At 42.2% G+C, this 12,633-nt stretch overlaps 1 protein-coding gene across 3 annotated transcripts in view; it reads left to right on the top strand.

The window, feature by feature from the left end:
* Window positions 1-12,633, top strand: part of LOC126202892 (splicing factor, suppressor of white-apricot homolog) — a 158,858-nt gene that overhangs the window by 27,747 nt on the left and 118,478 nt on the right. For all 3 annotated transcript variants that reach the window (XM_049936965.1, XM_049936962.1, XM_049936964.1), the window contains exons 3-4: window positions 1,534-1,727; window positions 12,083-12,299. In XM_049936965.1, coding sequence (XP_049792922.1) covers window positions 1,534-1,727; window positions 12,083-12,299 — 411 coding nt within the window. The remainder of the gene's footprint in view (window positions 1-1,533; window positions 1,728-12,082; window positions 12,300-12,633) is intronic.

The raw sequence follows: 12,633 nt of genomic DNA, 5'->3' as shown, positions 1-12,633 counted from the left end.
TTCTGTTGTATGCCCTTCTCAACCGAATTTATTATAAAGTTGCAGTCCCAGAAATTTAACACTGTCAACCTCTTCAATCTGTATATCTTCATATGTTTTACATATGCTTGAAGAAAATCTCTTACAGGTTCTCGGCTGCGTGTAATTGTTCTTTTCAAAGTTTGATGACAGTGAATTAGCTTTAAACCATTTATTAATGTCGGTGAAAATTTGATTAACAGCTGTTTCTAAATCTGTGCGTGACTTATTATTTATTGGAATGTATGTGTCATCTGCAAACAAAACAAACTCTGTATCTGGCAATGTAATAGATGAGAGGTCATTTATACAAAAAAGCAATGGATTCAAGATGCAACATTGAGGAACACCACATGTAATTAATTCCCGATTAGATGAAAACTAATTGCTTATGCCACAGGTATTTCGCAACGACAGCCTTTGTTTCCAATAAACTGGATAATACTTGAACCATTTTGCAGCATATTCTGATTTGCTTAAGAAAATGCTGTGATTAACACAATCAAAGGCTATTGACAGGTTTGTTATCTAATGAACTGAGGTCTTTCTCACTGTGCATGTAAGTAGCCTTCTCTATATTGGAACTGTTGAGGAATCCAAACTGTGACTTATTTGCAGTCAGATGCTTAAGGTGACACTTGAACACAACCTTTTTAAATATTTTTGAAAAAGTAGTACTGCATAAGCCTTTTTCCACATTATGTGATGAATTACTAAGTCAATCTTAAAATTTACATTCCATGTTTGCTTTAGGCATGTTCCACTTTACACAAAAAATTAGCATGTAAAAGTGTAATGAATGTGTCGGAACTGAAGTCTTTTTACGATTTGGCCAGATTTCCGAATTATACACATTCTGTTTTGGTCAAATTTTGCCTTATTTTGTGAAAACACTGACATGTTAGGTGCAAGTGAGTATACCCTTGTCTTCACTTGTATAGTGAACCCCTTCCCGTACCCTCCACCACACTCCTTTGTATTCTTTTTCTCTCAGGTGTCGTAGATCGTCATCATTCTGCTATCACTATCCTGTGTAAATTTCCGTAAATGTGTAGGGTAGCAGAGAGATACCATCTGTATGTAGATCAACAAATGCAATAAGTCTTTGCTTCAAAGTGGCCATGATAGGCAGGGTTCTTTAAGTGTCAGATCTTCAAGTGTCTGTCAAAAAATTAATAGCAAATTTATGAACTTTTTCCCATTATGCAATGAAATTTGCCATAAATGAAGGAATGTTCTACGTAGTTATGATGATGATTGTTTAATTATGTAAGATGTCAATTTTAAATTTCAAGTGATGGGTGAGGAATAGGGGTGCACCATTGATGCTGTGATCAGAAAATCTTTTACTGCACTAGACATGTAACTTAAATGACTTGAAGTTCATACTAGACACATGAATTTGTCTACACATTTGCACACCCCTATTGCAGAATATTTAAATGGCTCTTGTGAACATTATTAATATCCAATCTGCAAAGAACAATTTTTGAAGCAAGTTCTGTCTTTTTGTAGAAGAGGAGCTGAAGCGTTTACATCAAGCCCTGGGTAGTCAGGCTTCATATGGTCAAGTTGCTTTCAATTATGATAATGAAGGAGATGGATCTGCTCAGCAGGATGAAGCTACTTCAAAACAAGAGACAGCTGCAGAAGAAGATGAAGTGTTCATTGTTCCGCCAGGGTTAGATATTCCTGTTGGTATGGTTGTGGTAAGTTCAACGATAGTTCACTCACTCAGGCGACAGAGGTCAAATGTTAAAGTTACTTATGCACTAAACTTAATTGTGATGTGTTTTCTTTTGCATCTACATCTGTATTTTATAAAGCACTATGAAGTCCATTCCAGTCATATATCGAGCATGGGAAGAATGGCTGCTTAAATGCCTCTTTGTGTGCTTTAACTTTTCGAATAGTTTTTTGTGATTCCTGTGGGAATGATACAGAGGAGGTTGTAGTATATTCAGAGACTTATCACTTAAAGCTGGTTGTTGTAAGCAGGCATTCTCGGGATAGTTTGCATCTATCTTCCAGTGTTTACCACCACTTCAGTTTTTCTAGCATCTCTATGATGCTCTTCCAAGGGGCTAACAAACTTCTGTCCATTCATGCTGCTGTTCTTTGTATACATTTAATACCCCATGGTAGTCCTATTTAGTATGGGTCTCACTCAATTGAGGAATATTACAGGATGGATTGCACAAGTGTTTTGTAGACTACTTGCATTTTCCTGGCATCCGTCTAAAAAACTTGCTTTACCTATGATTGAGTCTGTTCCGATACATATCCATATCCATATACATTGCATCAAAGGACATCTGCAGCAAACAAATACAAGGGCTATTATTCATAATATAAAGCAGGGATTCACAGATCACAAGCTGTGTGTGGCCCATCATTGATATGATGGCTGCCCGTCCCCCTCTGTTTCTTCTTGTAGAACTCGTAAATTGACAAAAATTGAGCCAAATGTCAAATCAAGTGGGCAGTTGTGTATCAAATTAAATTGTGTAAATAATGCTTCTGTAAAAACACATTTTTGTAATAATATTTGCTAAATAAAATGAATATTCCCTAGTGATCTTTATGTAGTCGCAGTGAAAGATTTGTGACACGTGATAGTAGCAAGTTTGTACACCACTGGTATAAAGTATCTTATTTGTGGAAATCAGTCACCAAGTTTAAATTTCAATAACTTTTTGTTTAAGCATACAGGGTACTTTTCCAGCTCAATACTATGTAAAAATCAACACTTGTTTCTTTCAGGCACTGTTTATAATGTATGTTATACAGATTTTTTGTTGATATCAGGTAATGCAGCGCACTTTCTAAACACATTAGAAGTATTTTGAATATTTTTGAACCTGCTTAGGGTTACTAAAAAAATTACAAAGAAATTGATAACATTTTTTTCCCCAAAATGCTTCCTCAAATTGAGGTACCATTTAATCCAGTGTTATACATTTGAAGGAGACCAAATTTTTACCAGATATTCATGACATGATGGCTGAGGTACTAGACCTATTTAATTCCACCTATTATGTATATTACAAGGATAAAAAATATCACGTCTTACATTTTAATTTTTATAATTTTTTTCCTAATGAAAATGTTATTTTTCCTATAATTTAGTTGATTCTGCACTAAAGCTTATGTCTACTACATAAGTATGGACTATTGCAAGTTACAGAAAAAAAAATTAGAACAATGTTTTATAAACTTTAGTGAATATTTTTGCATGAATTCTGAAAAATACAAGTTGCGGTAAATTGCGAATGAAGATAAGAGTCCCATTTAATCTGTGCCACACAACTTTCCTGAAGCATAGTCTTCATCCTGCAGCATTTCTTCATCTTCAAGCCTCCTCTTGGCATTCCTTTTAGCACTTCTTGCTTCTTTGCTAACTTAAAGAGTGAATCATTCAGCTTCATGTACCCATTGTCTGTCACATGCAAGCAATTGATCTTCCGTATTAGAGGCACATTTTATGCCTAAATTTCTCAGGGCTTCCAACCTTCCTATTGCTCCATCATTGAAATATATCACTGAATCTAGTACACCAACTTTTAATGTATTTAGTCCTACAAAAAATTCTTGGGCAATCTTTCCCATATGCAATGGTTGAAACTTTAATTTGTATTCTGATTGCCCCCATGAAGACATTTACTAAGCAAAACAGGGTCACTCATGTCTCTAAAAGTTGGTTTTATTTCATTCCTAACAGGCTCACGAAGAGAATGCTTATGATGGTATATTTGACCACTTTATTTTTCTTTTGGGTAACCACACCAAGAATCTTCCCTTTTAGGGCATAATCTGTGAACAGGGTGGTCATCTGTTGACAACTTATGAAAGTAGGTAGCCCATACAGCTTTTCTCATTGCTGTAACATCATTCAGAGGTGCAGTTAGTCTACTAGCCAGTCCATAATAACTCTGAAGAAGGTCTGTTTCAGTCTCTGTCAATCTGCCTTGGCCAGACAGAGATTTTCCATCAGATAGCAACTTTTCTTTCATTTCTGTTTGTAGCTTCCTCAATCTAGCGCCCATACTATTTTGCACACGTCCACAACACTCCAGTTTTGTTACCAAGGTATCACCATAAACATTGAACTCGTTAATTTTATTGAAAACTTTAGAGTCCCCATCACCTAGGTACTTCATATATTTAGCATTATAAATGGGCACCACTCTCTGAAATATTTTTAGAGCTCCATCACACTCCATACCTCCACTGTAACCATCATAATTCTTAGAACACTGATGTTCAATATGTCCTTCAGTGTTACCATGGCAGGTGTGGCTGTACTTAGATAAGTATTCAACATCAACAACTTCCCCCCAGGGGATCCACAACTCTTTTGTGGATACGTGCGTAGCGAGCACGGGACCCCGAGCTGATGTGGCCTTCCTTCCTTTCCGGGCTGCATACCTTCCCTTTCCGCATCCTTCCCCACCCCCCCCTCTTCGCCTCCCCCCCCCCCCCCCCCCCACCTCTGGCTCTTTCCTTTCCTTTCTCCCCCTCTGGGGGTCTGGTTTGTGCCTACGTCTGGAGACGGACGCTTGTAAATGTACCACATTCTTCGCCTTCCTTGCTTGTAAGTCTTCATCATTCCTTTGTCCTTCTCTTTTCCTTACCTCTTCTCTCTACCCTTTTCTCCACTGCGGCGTTTGAGACCTCTTCTTTCCTTTCCCTTTCCCTTTCCCTTTCTCTTTCTTCCTCCCTGTGCGTGTCTGAAGGCCGACCCACGCAATTCCATGCGTAGCCGGTGACGGGGTAACGCGTAATTCCCCGCCCCGGGTAGACAGGTAGGACATGTACGTACCCCCTGGTAACGGCCAGGCCCAGGGAGGGGTGATTACCCGAGCTGATACCTTCCGAAAGTGCCGATTGGTCCCTCCGTCCGTTTGTCGGGAGGTGTGACCTGAGGTGTGAACAATCACCTAAGGCGGGAGTGCCCTCAGAGAGGACCGCCACAAGGGAGGAGCGCGCCATTGGAGACGCCGGTAATCATGGGGGATTCTTCCGCAATGGTTTCCTCACCTTCCACTATGTCTGCTCACAAACGTAAGTTCACTGAGTCTCAACCACAGTCAGTTCTTCCATCGTTGCCACAGTTCCTTGTTGTTTCTCGGTCTGACGAAGGTCACGACTTCTCCACGGTCAACCCTTTCATTATTCAGAAAGGTGTCGACGCAATTGCAGGTCCTGTAAAGTCTTGTTCCAGATTACGGAATGGCACCCTGTTGTTAGAAACAGTCAGTGCCCTCCAGGCACAAAAATTGCTGCGTACCTCACTACTACACACTTTCCCTGTCCGGGTGGAACCGCACCGTACCTTAAATTCCTCGCGTGGAGTCGTTCATACTCGCTCCCTCGATGGACTGTCTGACGAAGAAATTCAGCACTGCCTGTCTGACCAGGGCGTAACGGCTGTTCATAGGGTTATGAAAAGGGTTGACACGAACATCATTCCAACCCGCACTGTCTTCTTGACTTTTGACAAAGTTCAACTCCCATCGAAAATCAAAGCCGGCTATGAGATAATTTTCATTCGCCCTTACGTCCCAAACCCTACGCGTTGCTATCGGTGCCAGCGGTTCAATCACACCAGCCAGTCCTGTTCCAATCCGGCCAAATGTGTTACGTGTGGCAGGGATGCCCATGAGGGTGCTTGTCCACCTCCATCCCCTCGTTGCATCAACTGTATGGGTGACCACGCCGCTTCCTCTCGAGATTGTCCCGTTTTTAAGGACGAAAAGCTCATCCAGGAAATTAGGGTGAAGGAAAAGGTGTCGACCTTTGCTGCTCGAAAATTATTCGCCAGTCGACAGCCCACCGTGCCTCAGAAAGGAAAATACAGCACTGTCCTTGCTTCTCCTCGGCCAACAAAGGAGGCGGCCACGCAGACTTGCGACCTCACCTTTAGTGCCACGGTCGTCAGATCGGCCAGCGCAAAGATCGCCCGTTCAACCTCACCACTTTCGCCTGCCCACTCTCTGGCTCACCCTTCGTCGAGTTCTGCTAAATCTCGAGCCCAAAAGTCAGACACCAAGACTTCGAAAAAAGAGCATACTCGTGAAGAGTTTTTACGTACGGCAACTTCCCAACCACCGGTTCCTCCTTCCTCTAAACATCATACTTCCAAGAAGGCTACAAAGAAACCCAGTTCCTCTCCTTCTCCGCCAAGGCGTGTCCCATCTACAGCACCACCTGGTGGAAATCGCCCTCGGCCGTCTTCTGTGTCGCCGAGGCGCACTGCTGGCGGCCGATCAACCGGCCGGTCGCTGGTGGCAGGAGCTGCTCCTGACCAACCTATGGATCAGGATCTTCTGTCTTCGGCTGAATGCCATTCCATGCTGTCGGTCGCAAGCTCAGAGCAGTCGTTGAGTTGACAGCGACCTTGGTCACATTCCCCCATTTTCTGTTCACCCTATGTCCATTATCCACTGGAATATCCGCGGCATTCGAGCCAATCGAGATGAATTGTCGATCCTCTTACGATCCTACTCGCCAGTAATCTTTTGTCTTCAGGAAACAAAGCTGCGTCCCCATGACCGCTTTGTTCTCCCTGATTTTCAGTCCGTCCGATATGATCTCCCCTCTGTTGAAGGCACTCCAGCACATGGAGGACTCATGATTCTTCTCCATGAAACTGTCCATTATCACCCAATCCATTTAAACACTTCCTTCCAAGCTGTCGCCGTCCGTCTTTCCCTTTCCGGATACACGTTCTCTCTTTGTACTGTATACATTCCATCATCCACACCAATGGCACGAGCTGATCTCCTTCATCTTCTTGGTCAGCTTCCACCCCCATATTTGCTGGTTGGGGACTTCAATGCCCACCACCCGCTTTGGGGATCTCCACATCCTTGTCCACGTGGCTCACTATTGCTAGACGTCTTCCACCAAACAGATCTAGTTTGCCTCAACACTGGGGTCCCTACATTTTTGTCTGCCTCCACGACAAATTTATCTCATTTGGACCTTGCGGTCGGTACTGTTCCGCTAGCTCGGCGCTTCGAATGGTTCGCCCTTGATGATACACACTCGAGTGACCACTTTCCATGTGTCCTTAGACTGCAGCCTCAACAGCCATATATGCGCCCGCGACGCTGGAAGTTTGCCCAAGCCGATTGGACACTTTTTTCATCTCTAGCGACATTCGATGACCGTCACTTTCCCAGCGTCGACAATGAGGTCACACATATTACCGACGTTATTCTTACAGCTGCGGAACATTCAATACCACGCACCTCCGAATTGCCCGGCGCCCCCCAGTTCCTTGGTGGAACGAGGCATGCCGTGATGCACTATGTGAGCGGCGACGTGCTCTCCGCGTTTTCCGCCACCATCCTACTTTGGCCAACTGTATCCGCTATAAGCTGCTCCGAGCGCGATGCCGTCGTGTCATCCGCGATAGCAAGAAGGCAAGCTGGAAATTCTTTATTAGCTCATTTACCGCCTTCACTCCCTCCTCGGAAGTTTGGAGTCGGCTTCGACGGTTCTCAGGCACGCCTAGTTTCTCCCCGGTCTCTGGGCTCACTGTCGCGCATGACACATTAGTTGGCCCCGTCGCAATTTCTAACTCGTTGGGTCAGCACTTTGCTGAGATTTCGAGCTCTTCAAATTACCCGCCAGCGTTTCTCCCGAAGAAACGTGCGGCGGAAGTGCGACCTCTTGCTTTCTCCTCTCAAAATCGCGAAAGCTACAATGCTGTTTTCTCGTTGCGGGAACTCCAACATGCACTCTCTTCTTCTCGCTCCTCCGCCCCAGGACCGGATGGTATCCACGTCCAAATGTTGCTGCATTTATCAACCTATAGTCTGCGTTACCTCCTTCGCCTTTATAATCGAATTTGGACCGACAGTACTTTTCCCATACGATGGCGGGAAGCTATCGTCGTTCCTGTTCCGAAACCTGGAAAGGACAAACATCTCCCCTCTAGCTATCGCCCCATTTCTCTCACGAGTAGTGTCTATAAGGTTTTGGAGCGTATGGTGAATTACCGTTTAGCGTGGTGGCTGGAATCCCGCAGTCTTTTAACACCTGCCCAATGTGGATTCCGAAAGCATCGTTCTGCAGTTGACCATCTTGTTGCTCTCTCCACCCCCGGGAGTCCGCTTCCGTCGACTGCTCCATTCTCTTTCCTTCCGCTTTCCTAAAACCTTCTTGACAACTTGGGGTACAGCACCGCCATGGCCCCGTCCCCGGATCTGCCTGCTCCGTGACCTTTGTCGATTTCCCAAGGATGGTACCCCTACACTTGTTTATCGTCGGGCATTTGCTGCTCTATGTGCACAAATGACGTACGCCACATTTATTTACACCGACGGCTCGAAAACATCGTTAGGTGTAGGGAGTGCCTATATTGTTGGCGACACCCCAAATCAATTTCGGCTTCCCGACCAGTGTTCGGTGTATACTGCGGAGCTTTACGCTGTTCTCCAGGCTGTCCACTACATCCGCCGCCATCGGCGGATACAGTACGTTGTCTGCTCAGATTCTCTCAGCTCTCTCCTCAGTCTCCAAGCTCTTTATCCTGTGCACCCTCTGGTGCACCGGATTCAGGACTGTCTGCGCTTGCTCCACCTGGGGGGCGTCTCAGTGGCGTTCCTCTGGCTCCCGGGACACGTTGGGATCTATGGAAATGAGGCGGCCGATATTGCAGCCAAGGCTGCAGTCTCTCTTCCTCGGCCAGCTATTCCATCGATTCCTTTCTGTGATCTACGGAGCGTTTTATGTCGTCGTGTTGTTCATTTATGGCACGCGCATTGGTCAACACTTCCCAATAATAAATTGCGGGAAGTGAAAGCTCTTCCTTGCGCTTGGACTTCTTCCTCCCGAACGCGTCGTCGGGAGGAGGTAATTTTAACTAGACTCCGGATAGGGCACTGTCTTTTTAGCCATCGACATCTTTTAAGCGGCGATCCTCCCCCACTCTGTCCCCACTGCTCTCAGCTGTGGACGGTAAGACACCTTTTAATTGAATGCCCCTATTTTAATCCGTTACGTGCCCGTCTACAGCTATCGCCTGATCTATCGTCGATGTTAACAGATGACACGCGCTCAGCCGACCGCGTTCTCCAGTTTACTAGTGCTAGTGAAATGATGTCAGTCATTTGAAGCTTTTTTTGGGGACAACCAACCCCTTTCTGTAGTGGATTTTTAAGCCTTCCTTCTGCTTTTAGTTTCTCTAATTTTATGACTTTGTTCCCATTGCTGCTGGTTTTCAATTTCGGTTTTTTTACTGTTTCCTAAGCCACAGGCTGGGCGCTAATGACCATAGCAGTTTTGCGCCCTAAAAAAAAAAAAAAAAAAAAAAAAAACCATCAACAACTTTTCCTTTCTCCAGAGAAGTAGCACTTACAACACCATTCAAGGAATGATGTCCTCGACATTGCCATGTCCCATCAAGTGTAACAGCAATGTCCCTGGTTCCACTAATATTTACAGTTTCTTCTACGGCATATTTCATAGATGCTTTAGACACAACCGCCAAGGCACCTAAAAGTATTTTTATGTACTTGCTGAACCTACTAGGAGGAGGAGAAAGGGCCATCAAACCGCTAAACGTTTGAGCAGCCTTTTTTCCTTTTCCTATTGTACGCATTGCATACACAGTCTTAAAATTCACATCATATGAATTATGTACAATGTTTGAAGTCGTTTTTGAGGTAGATTTATTGCAGGATCTACACAGAAAAACTAATTTTGATGCTAAACCCTTCCTGCTACTTTGTTGTTCTGTTATTTCCATACAACCTACACTATCACATTGTTTACATTTCAACCCTTCCTTTATCAAAGAAAAGATGCTGACAACAACAACAATAAATCTACTATAAACAGCGTCATTGTTAAGACAAAAATTTGAATCGCCAGGAGGCGTGCCATGTGTGAGTTTCTTCTCTGAAGAACTGATGTATAGGTTACTTTAAACAGAGTGACTTGTTTCGTTTGTGAACTGGTTACCACGGAATTTCCTTTTATTGAATTTTTTGATGTGTGGCATAGTTCGTATTTATTGCGCACTAAAGGGTATGTAGTTCCACACATATATGTAGCACTTGGGCAACAAACATTCAGTAACTCGTGAACAAACTGCTTCAGTGAAACATAGGTAAGTACTAGCAAAGATAATCACTTACAGACACAAGAAACCCGCACTGTTACCGACATATACAATGTATCATATATATAATCGCTGGAAATAGAAAGTTTACAGTTATTTTTGAAATAATACTGGTTTCTGTAACAGAATTAAAAGGGGGGGGGGGGGGCTCATACATGACCATAATTTTAAAATTTGGTATATATATATATATATATATATATATATATATATATATATATAAGAGAGAGAGAGAGAGAGAGAGAGAGAGAGAGAGAGAGAGAGAGAAACATTCCACGTGGGAAAAATATATCTAAAACAAAGATGATGTGACTTACCTCTTTCCTGATGAGGCAACAGTTTGTTGCGAAAGCTTGAATTTTGTGTGTATGTTTGTGTTTGTGTGTCTATCGACGTGCCAGCGCTTTCGTTTGGTAAGTCACATCATCTTTGTTTCTATATATATATGTCATTTTTCATTCGAAACCATATAACGTATATATCAATGTAATCAGGAAAGATTATAGAATTTAATAAAATCATAAACAAATTAGATTTTTCTAACATTTATAAGTAGCCTGTATCCTTAAGAGATGTTAATTGGCGAAAGACGAATGTCTGGTGAAAGGTAAAATAAGTTGAGTTTGCCTTACATAATTTGTTTGAGACTTAATGTAGAAACGAATTTTATAGAGCAATTGCTGCAATGGAAACTTCTTGTGATCAGTTAGCGTGAATATGAAGGTTACATTTTTCAAAAGGTATGTGTAGGTCCTTATCTGTTCTTCTTGATTAAATTTGCACTGTTTTCTTAAACCACATGGTTCTGTTGCAAGTTTGATCCAGCCACAACTAGTCAGTTTGTGTGTAGTTGAAGTAATATTCTTATTCTTAGAAGCTGCTTTATATAACCTTAGCAGATGGAAGGAATAAGCTTCCTTTTCTTTTTGTAGTTTGCCTTTATCTGTATTCTGTTGGCATCAGAAAAGCATTTTTTTTATCTCTGTACAACTGCCAGGACTGTTGTGGTTGCTTATCTCAGTGGTTGATAATTGGGACTTGCTACTCCTATGCTTGCCGTAGTCCTGGATTGCATATATGAAAGAGCAGGAAAGAGAATCACTCATTATATAAATATACTGTTTTACATGAACAGGCACATAAATGTAAATGTGCTGGCGAAAATATGATAATCACATGTCTGTATCTGCCTATCCACTGCTGAACACTTTTATCAGTAGAGTTTTTGTATTTCCTTGCCTTTCTTTACTGGCAGAAGTCGTTACAAACCATTCAGTGTGCCTAACATTTAGCAGTTCTTGTTAAAGGTGCCTGCATATAATTTTAAGAGGTCTGAAGACAGTGATGCTGCTGACAACTGGAAACTGTTCTTTGTTGTTAATTAGCAATTTTCTATCAGAAATCACCAGATACTGCCATTTCCAACTTACAACCCTCTTTGAGAAGTTCCTCACATTCATCATCCATAAATTACAATAAAACAGAACAACACAAACACTTAAACGACATTATTGAGTGAGCATATATGTCATGTTAATAATGACCTAATAGTGTACATTCATCTTGACTATTGAAGTAGAGAAGGAAATGACAGAGAAAATAATCATCAGCTTGAATAAGTGCTGTGTGCCTGTCCTGGCGATAGATCACCTTTGCATATATTTATTTTGATTAGTTTTAGAGTTAATTCATCAACTTTTATGACCCTTGAATGAACTTTAGGCCTAATTTCATGATGTTTCACCATATCTAATGTCCTATGGGGGTAAGAATAAACAAGAATATTTTATGTACTTATTGTTCTGCGTGTGCTACGTAACTTACCAATAGTGATGTCAGTCACTTTTGTTTATGTTGTTTCATAAGCATTTGCTATTATTTGGTGTACATACAATAGCATGTTGAAATTTTGCCTTCATTTTGCTCCAGCCTGAGACAGTGAAACAGAATGCCATCATTGAAAAGACTGCACATTTCATCAGCCGTCAGGGTGCTCAGATGGAAATACTCCTGAAGATGAAACAAGCCAACAACCAGCAGTTCAGTTTTCTGTCATTTGATGATCCACTTCATGCCTACTATCGTCATCTGTTGATGGCCATCAAAACAGGGCGGTATCGGCCAAAAGCACCAAAAACAGAGGAAGGTAGGTGCAATAATTGATGCCTTTTTCAACAGCCATCGAGTTGCTGTATTATGAAATCATTGGGTATGAGGCAAATGTGCATTTTTAACCATTCCACCTACTCGGATGTATTGTTAACACTCAAATCCTCAGTACACGTGCCTTAATTGGTTTGGTCAGCTTATCATTGGAAGTAAATATTCAGACTGTTGCTGCAATTAAAATACTTTCACCATTATCAGTTGCTACAGTAATTTTGTTAATTTCATGTTACATCACTCATTTGCATGATTTTCATCAAAATCATATGGAATTTGGCAGTTTACAGGCTACAGTGCGTGTACATTCTGGACAT

This window comes from Schistocerca nitens, chromosome 9 (genome assembly GCF_023898315.1).
Source record: "Schistocerca nitens isolate TAMUIC-IGC-003100 chromosome 9, iqSchNite1.1, whole genome shotgun sequence".
Taxonomy (NCBI): Eukaryota; Metazoa; Arthropoda; class Insecta; order Orthoptera; family Acrididae; genus Schistocerca; species Schistocerca nitens.
Note: the sequence above shows the minus strand (reverse complement) of the source record. Positions and strands in the feature narration are given on the sequence as shown.